The sequence below is a fragment of the Mesitornis unicolor genome, unplaced genomic scaffold (assembly GCF_000695765.1).
Source record: "Mesitornis unicolor isolate BGI_N332 unplaced genomic scaffold, ASM69576v1 scaffold1099, whole genome shotgun sequence".
NCBI lineage: Eukaryota > Metazoa > Chordata > Aves > Mesitornithiformes > Mesitornithidae > Mesitornis > Mesitornis unicolor.
Genome location: NW_010209085.1, coordinates 42,851 through 60,811, shown reverse-complemented (window position 1 = coordinate 60,811; position 17,961 = coordinate 42,851). Strand labels below are relative to the sequence as shown.

At 44.6% G+C, this 17,961-nt stretch overlaps 1 protein-coding gene across 1 annotated transcript; it reads left to right on the top strand.

Annotated features, from left to right (window-relative positions):
* The first annotated feature begins 3,946 nt into the window (after positions 1 to 3,946).
* On the top strand, positions 3,947 to 11,574 carry KCNK16 (potassium channel, subfamily K, member 16). The gene is made up of 5 exons (XM_010192750.1): positions 3,947 to 4,141; positions 6,097 to 6,217; positions 7,447 to 7,613; positions 8,732 to 8,900; positions 11,216 to 11,574. The coding sequence occupies exons 1-5, from the start codon at positions 3,947 to 3,949 to the stop codon at positions 11,572 to 11,574; spliced, it is 1,011 nt and encodes a 336-aa protein (XP_010191052.1).
* Positions 11,575 to 17,961: the final 6,387 nt, after the last annotated feature.

The following is a 17,961-nucleotide window of genomic DNA, read 5'->3' as shown; positions in this document are numbered from 1 at the left end:
TTGTTTTGATTAATTAGCATCCAGGAGAGTTGTATTAACTTGCATCTAGGCAGGATGTATTCCTGATCTCCCAGTGCACAGGGTTAATGGTGGCTGGTTCATCAGATAAGCTTGTAGCCATTTACTTTCGCAGATATCTAGACAGGTCATCACTCTCATTATGAAGCAGGTGTGAGATATAAGCCCTTGAATGAGGATGTTGTACCTACAGTATCTCCCAGCACTTTAGGAATTACTCAGTTTTCATGGCCAGGGTGAGTGGTGTAAGGCTACCCAGTGTCCAGACCCCTGAGGTGGGAAGGAGTCAATGATGGTGCTTTGGATCAGCCCAATTACCACTTCTGTCAGTGACTCTCGCTCAGTAGCTACAAGTGGCACAGCTCCAGCAGCATCCACCAAGAGGGTGTTTTGCAGCTTTTAATCAATGTAAAATAATGAGAGGAGCACAGCCACAGCTAGCGGAAATTATTCTTACCTTTACAAGGAATGGCTTCAAGTGGAGCACTCCATTGAGTGAATATGGGTTCTCCCTTCCTTTCTTACTCAAAGCAACTTATTTGTGAAGATTCCAGTAGCAAACAGATACTGTGCTTTCTCTCCCTCTTTCTCTCTGCAAGTGTGAACCCCTGTATGAACAAGACACTGTGTGATGGGACACTCCTCTCATGTCAGAACAATCTGTAGTGGCTATTAAAGATTCACAGACAGATATGAAAAGACAGACTATGTATTCCCTCTTCCAGAGCTAGAGGAAAACAAAGGTCTCCAATCTTCTGCATGCTTCCTTGTAATCAAGGGCTTTCTGGAGATGCATGCACAAATAGCAGACCTGCTATCTTGGCGATGGGGAAAGGTGGAAACCCAGCTTAGCATATATAGTGTATATATATATACTATATACTATATAGTAAGTAGTTGGGTGAGGAAAAATTTAATGAAATTCAACAAGGGCAAGTGTAGGGTCTTGCATCTGGGGAAGAACAACCCCATGTACCAGTATAGGTTGGGGACTGACCTGTTGGGGAGTAGCACAGCAGAAAGGGACTTGGGTGTCCTGGTGGACAGCAGGATGACCATGAGCCAGCAATGTGCCCTTGAGCCAAGAAGGCCAACGCCATCCTGGGCTGTATCAGAAGGGGTGGTTGTAGGGCAGAGAGGTTCTCCTGCCCCTCTGCTCTACCCTGGTGAGACCGCATCTGGAATATTGTGTCCAGTTCTGGGCCCCTCAGTTCAAGAAGGACAGGAACTGCTTGAAAGAGGCCAGCAGGGCCCGTATGAGGAGCGGCTGAGGGAGCTGGGGCTCTTGAGCTTGGAGCAGAGGAGGCTGAGGGGTGCCCTCATTCATGGGGATCAGTTTGTAAAGGGCGAGTGTCAGGAGGAAGGAGCCAGGCTCTGCTCTCTGATGTCAAATGACAGGATGAGGGGCAACGGGTACAAACTGGAGCATAGGAGGTTCCATGTGAACATAGGGAAAACCTTTTTTACTGTAAGGGTTACAGAGCACTGGACCAGGCTGCCCAGAGAGGTTGTGGAGTCTCCTTCTCTGCAGACATTCAAAACCCGCCTGGCCGTGTTCCTGTGCGACCTAATCTAGGTGATCCTGCTCCTGCAGGGGTTGGACTGGGGGAGCTTTCGAGGTCCCTTCCAACTCCTAACATTCTGTGATTCTGTGATATATACACTTCAGAGGAGACAGCGTGAGAAAGATGAGGTTTCCTGGCATTTTACCCACCCTGATCAAATGACTGCAATTTCAGGAATTCAGTGTCAGAATTCTCACCATCTTCCATGAGTTTCGTGTTTTTTCCATCCTTTTTCCCCTCAGATGTATTGAGGAGAGAATCCACCTGTATTATCTTCATGTCTGCTGTGCAGATGAGGAAATGTTGCACTTGTACATGTAAAGGGATTTCTCTGGTCTCACAGGGCTTGAAGTTTGAGAGACACAAAAGAGTGAAGCTGTAGGTGTCATTATTTGTATAGAAATAGTTTAAATTTGAGGAGGAAACACACCTTCCGAATGCTGTAGCTTCCAGAGGCATGAAAGGAAATATGACACATCCTGTTCCTACAAACCCCTTTCCAGTAACTAAAGAAAATCTTAAACTTTTAAGGGTTTGCAAATCTGCTTACCTTCATTCATAGTTTTCCTGTTTTCTTCTGGGGCCAAACAGATTTCTGTGTGAAAGGACAACTTGCACTTGACAAAGTGAAGCCTTCTGCCACTTCTTTTTTACACCAGTTTTGAAAAGCTGATCCCAAAGTCTCTGCCTTTTCTTGCATTTTCGAGCTCAATTAAAAGACAAAGGCACGAAGAGCAGAATAGGTGGTACATACTAAAGGTTTCTTCAAAGGCCGATTTGCTTCGGTGTTTTCACATGATTGAAGGAGAGCATCTGCTGAAATAAGAAAGAAATTGTGCACAACGCAAATGAAAATGCTGGAAAATCTAATGTCAACCAAGTTAATCTGAGTGTTAAGAACATCCGTAGTACAGCCAAGCTCAGATCTGTCTGGTATCTGTTCCAAAGTCAGTATCGTCGTTCAAGGACTTTTCTCTCCCTCCCTGCAAATTGTTCTCAGTGGCCACCAAATTCTCATTGAAACTGATGGGAACAAGCTCTAACACTTACATAAGTGACTTCCCAAGCATGGGAACCATCCTTCTGAAATCAGTGGAGGCTACATTACTATAGGTAGCATAAAATCACAGAATCATAGAATCATTTAGGTTAGAGAAAACCCTTAAGATCACAAAGTCCAACCGTTAACCTAACACTGCCAAGCCCTCTACTCTGCTCTCCTGAGCCCTCACCTGGAGTACTGCATCCAGTTCTGGAGTCTCCAATAAAAGAAGGACATGGACCTGTTGGAGCAAGTCCAGAGGAGGGCCACAAAGATGATCAAAGGGCTGAAGCACCTCTCCTTCAAAGACAGACTGAGAGACTTGGGGTTGTTCAGCCTGGAGAAGAGAAGGCTTGTCTTGAGGTTGTTAAGGATTGGAACAAGTTACCCAGGGAAGTGGTGGAGACACCATGCCTGGAGGTATTTAAAGGATGTGTAAATGTCTCATTTAGGGACATAGTTTAGTGATGGGCTTGGCAGAGTTAGGTTTTTGGTTGGACTCAATGCTATTAAAGTTCTTTTTCAACCTAAATAATTCTATGATTCTGTGAATCTGGTGGCATAACTGTTTTATTGTCCATCTAATTGTGCATGCAACGGCACTGTCTCTTGGATACACTGCATAGGAAATGTTGGCAGAAGGACCTGTCCAGGCACATATGCAACTTGCAGCCATTTACCTCTATGTCCAAGGTTTTGCTGTGCTCTGCTGTGGCTGTGCAGGGCTGCATGACCCTGCCTTGCATTGCAGGCAGACAAGTGGAGCCAAGGAGAGCAGCCTAGCTGCATTTCCCTGAAGCTGTCCCTGAACACAGGGCAATAGGGGGCTTCTGGAGTCATCAGGGCTTGTCCTGGAGCCCAGTTCTAGGAGTTAGCAGGAGGCAGAGGAGGGAAAATAATGTTCTTCCAAGCAAGCTCCCCTGTGGGCCCTTTTCAGGCTATCCTCACCTGTCCCCAGAGCCTCTTGAGCAGGAGATGGCCACCTGCCAGCTCGTCACATCCTGACCCACTTTTCCTGAGAACTCAGCAAGGCAGCGTTTCACAGACAAGAGGAAATCCCTAAACAGCATGCAGCCCAGCGAGTGGAAAGTTTTTCTGGGGGGGGTTGGGTTTGTTTTGGTTTTGTTGTTTGGTTTGGTTTTCTTTCCCAGCTTCCCCATGAATGTATTTGACATCTCGCTGTCCCTGTCAGTGCAGGATCCCAGTGGACACTGGAGCTGTGAGAGCTCTTCCTGCCTGAGGGAGGCTTACCAGGAGTGTGACGGATTTACCAGTCACCACCTTTCACTCCCTGGTCCTTTGCCGTGTCCCACCGAAGGCCATGTGCAGTGGCAAGCTGCAGACAGGTTTGCTGGTGACTGGCTACTTTATCTACCTGCTGGTGGGTGCCGCTGTGTTCCAGGCACTGGAGAGGACCGCTGAGAAGCAGGAGAAAATGGCAGCTGCCCAGATGAAAGAGGTTTTTCTGCAGAACATCACCCACCTCACGGTGGCAGAGATGGAGCAGTTTTTGAAGGTAAGTACCAGCCCTGAGGAAGCCCTTTCTCCCTCCTGTTTCCCTATTAGATGTTTCCTCTTCAGCCTTGCTACACTTTCGCTGTGTTCCTACTGATGTGGTCCTTCGAATATTTCTAGCCAGCCCCAAGCCTGCTCTCTGGTCTGAGCAGGCAGTTCACACTGATGGTTAATACAGCTTGTGTAGCTTGACAAAACCTTGTGTGTTAGCTGTTGACAGTCCCTATCCCATCGTGTCCTGATACTTTGGATTCTTGCCTCCTGTTGATGGAGCTTTTGCTGGAGTTGTGCTTAGCTGCAATGGGTGACATGGCAGGAAAAATGAGGCTGGCTAAAATGGATGGGTGTGGTTGCCACTTACAACAGTGTCACAGCACAAAGGAACAATACGGCAAGGTCTGAAATAATCTGCCCAAACCACTGAAAGTCAGGCATAAGTCAGGGTTTACTTTCTGAATATGCTGCAGAAGTGAAGCAGGTAGCCTGGCCAAGGGAAAGGTGTTTCTGTTCACAGCACAGGAAGCTGAGAAAGGACGTAGTTGTCTCTTTGTCTTCAGTATTTTCTAGCTCAATTTTCTTGAAAACAAAAAACAAATAGCCCAAATCAAAACAAATTTGTTTTGAGAGAACAAATAGCCTTGCCGTAAGCATTTCTGCACGGGGAACTAATGGAGCTCTTAATGGGCCAGTTCGCAGGATAAGGAAAGGAGGGAAAGAATTGCTATTTCTAACAACACAGCCAGCGATCCAGCTCCCAGTTCATACATGCATGCACTGTCTTCACCTTGGATTTATTTATTATTTTTTTTTGTGGATAGGGGAGGAGAAAAAAAAAGAGGAGCTTTTCAAGACAATTAAACCTCTGTTATCCTTGATTTTCTGGGATGCCAGCAAAAACCAGTAGTGAGGGAGGAAGGAGCGGGAAGGGGGAGGAAATTTTCTGGTGCAGTTTATTCCATCTTGTGTCTTGCCTTTGGCATGGCTCCACCCTGGATTTTATCTAGGCTGTTTCGGTACAAACTAGCCTGCCTTCCAGATGCCTGGTCCAATGTTCTCTGCTCGCTAAAGGAAGGGACAGCTGTATGCAGTTTGGGTATTTTAATTATTATTAACTTTAAAAAAATTAACATCACTTAGAATTAAAACCAAGGAACAAGGGTAGAGTCTGAAAATACATAACATGATAGTTGATAGGGCTGGAGGAGCTTGGGAGAAACATCTAGTCAGACCCTCTGTGGCAGGGGAGTCTCAACTCAACACAAACCATCGCTTGACAGATGTTCATCTAACCTCATGTCAAAGGCCACACTGTAAAAATGGCAGTCTGGAAAAATGCAGTCTGGAGAAGAGTGTGTATGTCAGGCTGAATTCCAATTGTGGTCACACCAAGATTAGTGCTTTGTGAATCAATTGACATTTCAATCTGTGACACTAATCAGAATACAGCCTTAAAATTAAATACTCTCTGCATGTCATGTGTACCCTGCTATAAGTGACTAATGCCCTTCCGGGAGGGATCAGAATTGCTGACCAGTGCACCTGCAAACAGGTGGGTGATGAGATCCTGGATCCATCACTGTCATCTCAAGGCAAACTCAAAACCAGCAACCAGCCACTCCATCACTTAAGCCAGTGGGCCGTCACGCTCTGCCACATCCTAGTCATCTATAGGACCATTTCATCCAAAGTACTTACCTAAAAGTATCAAAGTCCTTGATCACACTAAAAGAAATAGCTCCTAACACCCACTAGAGCTGTCAGCATAAACAGGGCAAAAGACTGCTGGGCGCTACCCAACCTTGGACGTAAAGGTGCGAACAGTGTCAGAGCATCACTGAGGACACGTGAGTGGTATTCACAGGAAAGGGGCAGTAGTTGGCTAAATCTGTAGTATTTCTGTAGAAAGCACTTGAGAAAACCAGCCCTGTTAATACCAAACTTTGCTTTCCCTCCCAGAACCTGACTGAAGCCATTCAGAATGGAGTATACCCTGTTGGAAATGAATCACAGATTAAAGACAGCAACTGGGATTTCAGTAACTCCTTCTTCTTTGCAGGCACGGTTGTCTCCACAATAGGTACGTCTAATGCTTTCCATGTATGCATGTCTGTGTGGGTATGATGCTTATTATTTCTGGTTATTAGGACCTGAATGGATAATAATTTCAAGGCTAAGAACTCCAGCCCTTCACTGTCACAGATGGTAAGAGGCAATGGACTTGGTCCTGAGACCTCACCACTGCACGGCTATTTGTGCATTATTTTGGCTTGTGAAATACCAGTGGCCATTCATATTGTTTCCCACACGCTGCTTCTTTTTGAGGCATCTGTAAAAATGTTTGCTCTGCTCCCAGCTGTGGGTGGAAGATAAACTTCACTTTTCTGGTCTTTATTTTAGGGTCAAGTAAGCTTTAAATCAGAGTGCTGTAAAGCGTAAAAGAATGTTAGGAAAGAAATGAACTCTGCTAGGGCATGGATAATATCTCAACAACCTGTGCTGGGCTGTTAGGGCACATATTGAGTTAGTAATATGCCAGGAGGAAAAAAGTGGGAAGGGAGCAAGGCAAATGCTGAGACTTTTACACTGCTGCTTCAGGCTATTCTGACCTTTTCAGGGACTGCCTGCCCCTGCTTGCCTCTCCCTTTCTTTCTCTGATATACAGCCCAGAAAGTGCAGGCCTCCCAAATTTAATCATAAGATCCACACTACACTCACTATGTTGTTTCACTACATAGATAAATCTTCTTTTAGGAGGTCTTTAAGACACATATCTCTCCAGCATGAATAAATCAGCCACCAGTAAGGTCTGGACTAATTAGCACCGTCTATTCTGCTGCACACTGCACTGCCTCCAGGACTGGAGGCAGTGTCTGGATATACCAACTTACTGGCATTTAGCCAGAGAGGTCACTAGCACAGATCGACGAGAAGCTAGAGATGGCTATATGTTATTGTGACATGGCAACCAGCCTGGGACTCCAGCCTTGATGTCTTCCAGGTCCCCAGACTTCTGGTATTTGACACAGGACAGAGCATGTTTTCCATACCTGCTTTTAGATTACGCTTTCTTTCCCACTAAGGATGGGTTGGGAGCACACAGTCCTCTCTGCATGCCCCAAAACATGCAGGGTGAATCACTTCATCTGTTTAAAGGCCTTTTTCAGAGCAAGAAGAGTTCATGTGGACTGAGAAGTACCAGCCATATATTTTGGGGTCAAAGGCAGGCCAGGTTGGAGTAGGTGTGAATGTGACTGCGGACTGCTCCAGTTCGCTGGAATATCTCCTCTGACCCATCTTTTTCCTTAGGCTATGGCACGCTACATCCTAAAACTGCTGGGGGACAGATCTTCTGTGTCTTTTTTGCTCTGTTTGGAATCCCTCTGAATATTGTTTTTCTGCACCGTGTTGGCAAGATGCTGTCACTGCTGTGTAAAAAGCTGGGGAAATTCCTGTACAAGAAAGGAATGAGAAAGGTAATTGGTTTTACTTACTCAGGCACAGTTATATGCTCATTTCTACTTTTTCTCAAGCTATATGCTGGCATTATCCTCTATTATGTTTGTTCTCATGCTGTGTTAGGCATTGTGCTAGGAGAGGGTAAGAGACATTCTTCACTTGCAGAGCTAAAAGACATATGCAAACATAGAGATATTCAGAGAAAGGAATGCATTGTGTCTACCTGTCTAAATGGCAGACATCCAGCCTCCTTCAGCAATCAATGAAGAGAGTGGCCACCTCATCCTGCTTTTCTGGACACGTATCTCAGCAGCTAACACTCTAGGGAAGTAAACAGAAGGCAAGGCTTGATCAGATACAGACTCAAGCACATGCACAATGCACGAAGACATGAAAAATTATCTAACAGTTGCCATTAATTTCCAGACAATCTGGACTTATAAAATTCTATATAGAAACTATATGTGCATCTGGCTGATAAATCTTAAGATTATACAAGACTTTCTCTTCAGTTAAGGCTTCCTCATGACTGCTGGGAAGCAGAATGGTTCAAAAGTCACGGTCCAGGCACTTCATCAGGAGCTCATTTGTTAAAGGTCTTCTTGTAGTAAGGTATTCACTGGGTAGGAGCCAAGTTGTGGCACTGATGCAATGAGAAATAAAGTCAACAATCAAGGCTCTTGGAGATAGTACTGTCAGAAGTGGTGTAAATATTTTTTTTAAAAAAACTATTTTCCCAAGCAAATTTGAATATTCTTTAGGTGCCACATCTGAATACCTAAAAACTAAAAGGGAAGTTGTCTTGGAAAAGTGGAAATAGTCTGACTCCTGTAAAAGTCACTGGGTAGGAATTCCTCTCATAGTCATGGTCATTGGAGGTTGATACAATCAGGTAAAAAAACTACATCTCCCAGAGCTCCTGTGGCCATGTGGCACCCATAATACATGGCTTCCCCCTGCTTCAGAGTAAGGCTAGGGTACTCTTAGAGGAAGAGCACTCCATACAAATCCTTCAGTTCCTGTGATCCTAGCAGATATTCCTAGATAGCCACCCATTTCAAATAGCCACCATTATATATGGCCTGCTAGTGTGTCAAATCATGATTATAATTGCATTGGTTTCTTTCTTTTTCAGAAGAAGATCAATTACCTGACCCTTTTGTTCTTCCTGGCAACAGGGATCCTAGTTTTTCTGTGCTTGCCATCACTCTTCTTCCAGATAACAGAAGGCTGGTCCTACAGCGAAGGAATTTATTTTGCGTTTATCACCCTCAGCACCATCGGCTTTGGAGATTATGTAGTAGGTGAGGTTGATTTCAGAGAGGAGACACAGCAAAGTGCCAGGGTTATGACTGTAATTACCATGGGTTGACTGTACAGGCCACCAACGTACTGTGGAGATAAATCTTCTAAGTCTTTGATTGTTCTTTGCCTTTTACAGTTCTGGGGGAAATAATAATTTCTCTGGGATTGCATGTGCTGACAAATGAACAAAATTGTCTAAATATCATGAAATGTGGCCAATCTTTGTCACTGCAGTGGAGGACAACAGGGCACAGGCATTTCTTTCCTAACCATCTGTAGGACTGACAACCCTGGCTTGTGTGATACTGAACACTTTGAACTTCAGGGACATGGAATACAGGAAGGTGGAGAGTGGCTGGTGCCATGCAGGGTTAAAAGTGGACATCAAACCGGTGCATTCTTTTTCCTTGTCCAAATTACAAGTGTGTTTTACAATAATAACAGCAAGTCCCAGCCTGAAAACCACTGCTTCCATAGCACTTTCCTCCTCTGCAGCCATATTATTTTAAAAACACCGTTAAAAAATAACAATTAACAGGCCTCCTGGCTCTGTGATTTCACCTTCATTAGGATGACTTAACTCAAACTGAAGTATTTTTCCCTGCTGTATTTTTCTCAATTGGCCTTAAATGACAGTGATAAAATGATTATACGTTTAATGCCTCACACCTTCACAATTAAACAAGCCAAATCAGTGATTGCTCTGAGTATTATGCATTTAGAATTGATTACAAATGTCAGATGGATAGGCGCTGGCCAAGTGAAAGAGAACAGGTTTGAGTTTATTTGCATTTTAGTAATTCAAAACTGGTTTGTAGCTGTTGTAGTTCAAACGTGAGATAAAGCCTATTTTGAGTGGGGAGACATCCCAGGAAGATGGTAGACTCCGGATCTGTTTGCAGTACAGGTACACATAGGTGATACTTCTAGGGCAAAACTGCCCTTGGGCTGTAAACCAAATTTATGCCCTGCTGAAGTCCAGTTTTTAATTAACTTTACAAAGATATTACTAGTTGCTTTGATAACCCCACATCATGAACTTCAGATAAGAGCACAAAAGGAGGTGCTTTGTAACAAGGCTGGCGTCCCCTCTGCTAACTCAGCCCCAGGAGAAGAAAAAGAAAGAGCTGTTGGATACTCATCCGTGAGGACAAACCAGCCCACCCCTGCTCCATTTCTGGAGCTCTTGTATGATGAAGTACAAAAATCCTGCACGTTGATCTCTGCAGGACTTGAAAACAGTTGCCACCATCCTGGCTCCTTCTGAGCAGCTTCACGATGGGAAATGATCCACCCGGTCTGTGGTGATCTCCCTGTCCATGCACATTGTATCTACTATGGAGGGGGGGTCACCCTTGACAGTGACATAGCACTCAATAAGAAATATCACCACGTTTTCCTGCAGATGCCAGGTCCGCATCAGCTGTATCATGATGATAACGAAATATCACCACGTTTTCCTGCAGATGCCAGGGCCGTATCAGCTGTATCATGATGATAACATTGTGTGGGACTAAGTGCAGTAGCAGCAAATGCTCTCTGTATGGCGGTGGTGGATTGCTGATGCTTGAAGAAACAAACAAAATGACCCGTGCAGAAAAGCGGGTGTGCGATACGGGCACAAACCTAAGAGGTTTGGACTGCACAAAATAAGCTTCAGTCCACTGGTTTCCAGCACAGAAAGTTGTGTTCTTGGCACGTGTCTGTGAGTTGTCATCAGTCACCTAGGTTTTTTAATGGAAGAAGCTCCTGAAGCTGTTCCAAAGTAAAGCAGAAACTGCAACTACTCCCTTTGTACGATCAAGGGTACCTGTAACCTAAAGCAAATATTTATTAGATTATAATCACACCTTATAGAAATACACAGAATTACAATCACCTAGTCAGTGGTAGCTATGTGGTTACAGTGAACAACTATTTCTCTGCTTTTTGTGCTTCGGGAGTTTGGCAATATTTTCAAGATAACACAGTGCAATTTTACACTACTTCCCCCATCCCTGCATTGTAGAGGTTGAATTGGGATTGCTATGCTATAAGGGGGAAAAAATAACCTGCTCTGATGCTGATTCACCTCAATCCCAGTATATCTTTTTGACAGGCCAGCATGTTTATGCTAGCACGTATCAGTTTATTGCAACAGCTTGCCCAGCCTTAACCTAATGCTGGGGAGCCAAGACTGCACTCCAGTGAAAATGTCACCTTAAAGTACTCAACATAAAATACATTGATGTCTCCATTAGACTGGCCCACTTTACACAGGCAAAGTGATTTTAACTTGTTAATTTTCTTCTCCTTTGTCTCCCATTATCTGCAGGTAAACAGCCTGACAGGAATTACTTTTCCTACTACCGAACACTGGTGGCCATTTGGATTCTTTTTGGCCTTGCCTGGATTGCTCTCCTATTTAATTTGTTGATAACGATACTAGAAGATACTGAAAAAATAATTGTCAAGGATCTCCATCAAATTGGAAAGGTGAGTAAGGACAATGAAGCAAGCCAACAAAGAAGATGCTTGCCTGTTCCATTCATTCCAGAAGAAGAACGACTACCACCATGTGCTGGAGGGGATGCACAGAAAATGGAATCATTAGCAGCAGACTCTGAACACACAACAAATGAAAACAATTCTTTTTCTTATAGCAAAACTATTGCCATAACATATGAGAATTGAATTCTTTATTTGTGAGTTGCTAGTGAATTATTCTAAAGAAGTTTCCATGGAAATAAAGTTTCTCCTACCTTTTGCTGAGATACGACCTTTCAGAACCCAAGACTTACAGTTACACAAAGCACAAATATTAACAATAAGAAATTTGCTCCTCAGTTTGCAGCTAGGTTGTGCTAACAACCTGAGAAGTGCACTTGTTTTGTAAGGCGGTTTTTGAGGTGCTTGCACAAAAATGCAGAGGAGGGGCATGGTAGAGCATGCTGGTTCTATTTGGATTTTTCTGCTGGCAAGAAATGTCTCTTCCAGGAACTGACATGCACAAGATTTTCTGAGGCATTGCATAGCATCTTTGGAAGAAGAAATAAGAAGCATATATAATTTAATAGACGCTTGATTTGAGCCATCTTATTGGATAAGCTAATATGATTTGAAAGACAAGTTTAAAGGACAAGACCTGGGCTCAGCTCAGAGGCAATAGAAGCATCTAATGGACAGGGTTAGAAAAAGGTTAGCATATTAGAAATTAATTCTACCTCTTCCTGTTTCATACTAAGATGAATAAAAGCAATTTCACTTTTTATTCCTATGGTTTTGAAAAACCTTTTGGATAGTGTTTATGAAGAACTCATGTCTTTGATTCAAATTTTACAGTAATTCTATTCTATAAGCATTTTATAAGAGCAGAGACTGGTTTTTATAAGAGACTCATTCCTACGGAGGAATCCTCACTGCATTGGAGCCTTGCTGCTATGTTTGTATTCCATAGGAGCTATAAAGTCATTTTAAAACGTTGTGCTGTGCTAAGGTAGCTTTCCAAGTATGACTTGTCTAAACTGCATCCACTTCAGCCAGGTGAAAAAAGGATGACAATTCTGGTCATGGTATTTTAGATGTACCACCTGGTTGAAGACTGTGGCCTTTAAAGGTTTGATCTATGCGTCAGGAACTTTGCATGCATCAAGACTGCATGAAAACCCTATCCCAAAATGCTGGCAAAGACACAGTCATAGAGGTGAAACATCCCCTGGGTGTATATGGTTACACTAGGAGTCAGACTAGTCCAATATGCTGTCTCTGGTCGTGCCTACTAGCATCTGCCTCCAAATAGCCTAAGAATGAGGCAGCTCTGCTATGCTCCAGCGCTGAGGTGCAACCCACAGTAGTTGGTGTCTCAAAGGCTGCCCAAAAAAGAGGTGGGATCTCTGTACTTCAGAGTCCATGAACTTGCCCAAATGCTGAATTCATGTCAGCAGCCACAGGAGCCACCCAAGGCAGTCCACAGGTTCAGTACATGAAGTGCCTCCCTTTGATGGTGCTGAAGGTTTCACCTGACAATTGATATCCTCAAGTTCCTGTTTTGTCAGACAGTGAATAGTTGTTCTTTTCTCATCCTCTGGGTGTTTGTTACAGCAAGACCAGCCCTTGCCAGAGGGCTATTCCTGTATGAAAGGGAGAATAAATTACAGCTATAAAGCAACTTTAGGCCAAAAAGATGCAATCAGCCTTGAAGTTGAACTCATAACTATTTCAGCCAAACAAAACCACACGTCTTGCCAAAACAGCTCAGCTGGTTCAAGACCTGGCACATCAACCTGACCAAATATGTACTTCCTCTCCCTCCTCAAATTATTTTCCAGTGTGGCCCTCAAGGCTGACTTCTCACCTAATGTGTCTCACAGTCAACTTTTCTGAGGCAGCAGCCACAGGAACTGACTGAAACTGGGATAAGGTGACAGGGGCATCATATGACACAGTGGTCCTTGTGGAAACCATAAGCCTGTCGGTATCACAAGGTGACACCATAGCCAGGCAGAGAAAGCAGCTGGATGCTCTTGGGCAGGGACCACTACACCTGTGTTCACCTCTCACCAAGCAGTGGCTCACGTCATTATTTTCCAGGCATTGTTTTCTCCTCTTCTGTCTTTTCCAGTCCACCCTACAAGGACCATTAACCCCATCTCCAACCTAATAGAGGTACCCTCAGGGCTGGTTTAGGGAGAGGTGGTCTGTGGCTCAATCCCAGTGAAACCAGGACAGGTGTGGTGGCCGTTTTGCACAGCCTCTGATAGTTCCTTCCAGGTGAGTTCCTGGTGTTTGGCGCCCGCCCCCAGCCCCAAGGTGACAGGCAGGATATCTGGGCCAGAACAACACATGTCTATTTGCTGTCTCTATTACTGGGGAGAAAGAAGAGCCTCCGAGGAACATCTTGAAGTCAGCACGCTTCTGAAAGGTTTTCTTCTGTCTCACTTGCTCCCTGTCACGACAACACAATCCAGCCCTGAAACAACCTGGTAATGTCCCATTGCAATACAGAGCAATTGAGGATGCTTTTTTTAGACATTTCAGGAAAGGCAAGAGAGATGTCCCATGGACTCTGACCATAAACAGCAAGCGCAGAGCCAGGCAGTGGCTCTTTGAGCAGAATAGGATAAATGTTCTGTCTTTGACAGTGGAGGATGTTTAATAACAAGCCATGAAAATCAAACACTTCCTGTTTCCGAAAATCAGTCTGCCCTGTGCAGTTATTGTCATAGGGTGCAGGCAATTCACCTTTTAATGCATCCCCTCTTGCCACACTCCTCAGGAGTACATGTGCCCCTTCAGACAAGGCACAGAGGGACTGAACAACTCACCCAGGGCCAGGGGATGTGGGAGCTAGGAATGGCCATTGTGAGGCTGTCCTCCTTCAGGCACCAAGAGCTGAAGTGTCCCTGCAGCTGTAGGTGTCATCCTGGGAGCAGAGAGACCACAGCCACAAGCATAAAACCCATAAAAGCTCTCAGGAGAAATTTAGATAACCACCCTAAGAAACAAGACTAACCACTCATAAACCCTTATACCCGCAGAGAGGTCTTTTGAAGATGGGTCTTAGCTTTGCTTCTTGTGCCCTCTTGTGTCTGTGTGCAGCAGATCCCCCTCTCTGCCATTGCCTTTCTGCCAAGTTCGGGCCGTTTTACTCTGCCTCCTCCCGAGCAGTTCAGCTGATGCAGTTGGTACAGCCCTGGCCAGAGCAAGTCCCAGGGCAGCAGCTCAGTCAGTGGGAACCAGAGGAAGCCATCCTGTATTTTTTTTGCAGTTCATATGAGCTTGCTAAGGGCTAAAACATGCCTCAGTCTCAAGAAAGAGCTGAGGATGGGCACCTTGAACTGATCCAGCCAGGGATCCTGTCTGGTACCCACACTGAAACAGCTTTGTGGAGGCCTGCTGGGGATGTGGCAGCTTTCTGCCAGCGAACCCTGAGGGGCCAGGCAGTGCCCCATGCGGCAGAAGGAGTGGAGATAGAAGCTGCAGATACCTGGAAGAAGGAACTGGCACTAAAGGGTGTGTGGTCCTCTCTGCCAGGAAAAGCAAGGGAAAAGCCCAGGAAAGCTGCACGCCAGGGTGGGAGAGGAACTTCTTTTGGATGCGGGATTGTTCCTCATGCTTACACTGAACAATCAAGCTGTCCCTAGAGGGGCTTAAGCGCAGCAACAAATCTCGCCAGGGCTGGAGCAAGCAGTGTCTTCCAGCGTTATCATCCTCTGAGCACTGCATAACCGCTGCAGCTCTTGACCTTGTGTCACCCCTGAAATGGGGAAGCAATTGCTTTCAGTGCAGATAGTAGAGGCGCCAGAGAAAATTAAGTGTATCACCTGAGCTCATGCACGAGACCTTTGGCAGACACTTGGTCTGGTGCTCTCTCAACCAGGACCACGTGTCCTGGTACTGCTTAGTAATAAATTAGACCCAGCGAGCGGTTCTGTAGTTGCTGAGGTTAAGAAAAATAATCTTGAATTGAGTGCAAAGTTAGAACAGAGCTTATCCTCCACAGCTGGAGAATTAAAAAGGACTCGAGACTTCTAATTCATAACTGTAAACCAGGCTCTGGCTCTCCTTCTGCACATTCCGCTTGCCCAAGGGATGGAAAACAGGTATAAAATCCATTCCAAAATCCCTGTTGTGCCAAGCAGCACGGCTACAGCAACCCTATGGAGACCAGGTGGAGAGGTTGTGCATCGACAGCCTGGAGCCTTTCCCGGGAGCTGTTCGAAAGCCCTTGCTGTGATCCAGCCCCACCGCACCACTCAGGGAAAACCTATTTTCATGGAGCAGCCTCATGTGCAACTGCCAGCTCTCCCACAGCACCTTGTTTTCCAATGGGAAACATTTCCAAGGCAAGCCAAATACTTTCCCATACATTCAACCAGTCGCTGAAAAACTCCAGGAGCATGAGCATGAAATTTATTGTCAGGGATTAAATGGCAGCAGCATGTTCCTACTTTCAGTCTGGGCCGCTCCTCATACGTTACCCACATCTTTGCTGCCAGCCAGCAAACAGTTTGTATTTCTGCACTTGAAACCAAAGAAATGCCATGAGGAATTATCTTTCCCTTAGAAAGAAGTCCCACAGAAATTTAATCGCCTCCAGAGGGAATAGGAGAAACTGCATTTTCATCTGTCTTTAATTAGCATATAGGATTGTTTAGGGATCTTTTGAGGTCTCCTTCAACTAACAGCCAGCTCATTTGGAGAGATTAGGTTTTTTCTGGAAGCAGAGAAACCACTCAAAGCAGTGGAACGGCTTGGCTAATGTAGCATCATGTAGTCAGTGGGAAATTTTTTTACAGAAGTTACCAAACATGGGCCACACACATGTTATTTTCCACTCTGTCACACTTGGACATGTACTTTCTCGCCTGACTCGTGACCAAAAGTCCCTGGATCCAGCTCAGAACTGGTTTAGAGAAAATAACCTCTCTCCAGAGGCCTGTTCTCCATGCTTCACTGTCACAAAAATTCAGATTTTGGTGTCAGCCAAATCCCTTTGTACCATTCCAGCAGCATTTACAGTGGTCTTGAAGACTTACTGTGAGGTTTTATACCAGCTCTCACACTGTAAGGAAAGGGAGTCTCTGGGATCCCTGTGCCGCTGAGGACATGCCTGGGGCAACGTTGCTCATTCTATTCTAGCAGAGTCAATATTTAGCTATTCTGGGGCTATACAGTTCGAGGGAAGCAAAAATGCTGCCCTCCAGAGAACCTTGCGCTTGCATCCCCACAGCCAGCCTCACCTCCACCTCCACCTCAGGAACACAAACTGCTCCAAATCTGCTTGGAAAAATTAAGCCTTTTCTGTCACAAGAGATTCTGGGCTTGATTAGGGTAATTATCTACCAGAGGCTTGGAAAGGCTCATTTTGCTGAGTTAAAGTTAGGGCAATTACTGAATCCATTTAATTACTGGTTCAACATGATTTAGGAGACATGTCTCCTGAATGAAGAATTTCCAAATTTCTTTTTCAGTTATTCTGAAATATGTGGTTGGAAACCACAGCTGTACTTTCGCAGCTTTGAGATGCCAAAGCATGAAATAATACATCCTCAGAAAGAGAGATATACTGATAAGCAGAATGATAATGATAACAAGCACGCATCATTGAAAAATGAAGGGAGGTACAACTTACAACTTAAGTTAATGGCTTCCTTTAGAGGGATTAGCTAGAAAGATGCTGATATTCTCCAAGAACACATGTGGCTTGGGGTGAATCCAGCTTCTCAGAGTAATAGATGATTGTTCATCATAGCAAGGCATGGAGAAAATCATGCAACAAGACTAGAAAAGAACACAAGTCAGATTTTTTTTTTGCTGAAAATCCCCCAGAATTCACAGTGCCATTAATTTAAATGACTCATTGATAGCTTTAAAACCAAAGTTAAGGTCTTAAACGTAAAATGGCTTTAGACATTGACTAGAAACCAAGGGTGAAACCCAAGCAGAGATCTGTCTATTCTCAACTTCAAAAGTCCAGGCATTTTTCTCAGAATATAGTACACACTGGCTCAGAACGAAAAAGATGCAAGAAACCTATTGTAGGCACCTTCCAACTGCTAGACACCAACCCTCCCTATTCATGCAGTCTGCTTCTTCACAAAATATTGCACAAAATATTCAGCATCTCTATTGTGCAAGTCTGTTGCAACAGAAATGCTGGGACCAGGGCACGCATATTCCCCCAAAGTAGATATAAATCAATTAGAGATTAAATGCCCTTTTCTGCAGAATTTTGTCCAGTTTCCCAGTAACCAGTGTAAAATTCAAATACATAAACATTTTAAAACTTTTTTTTTCCTTTCTTCCTTTACTTCCTTAGTTCTTTCTTCCTTACGCCCTCAAGTTAGCGATGAGATAAAGAATGGGAGCAGCAGAGCTCACAGCAGTCCCAGAAATGTTTGGGCATCTCCTAGAGAAACAAGGTCCAGCAGCAAGGTCTACAAAGTGCTTAAAGGTTGAGTGCAATAGCAGCAGCGGCAGCGCAATTTGGTGATGCCAAATAGTCAAAAACTGCCAGGAGGAAACAAAAAAAGAGGAATTCCCAGCAGTGGTTGTAAAAGTTTATTCCTTGCTTGCAGT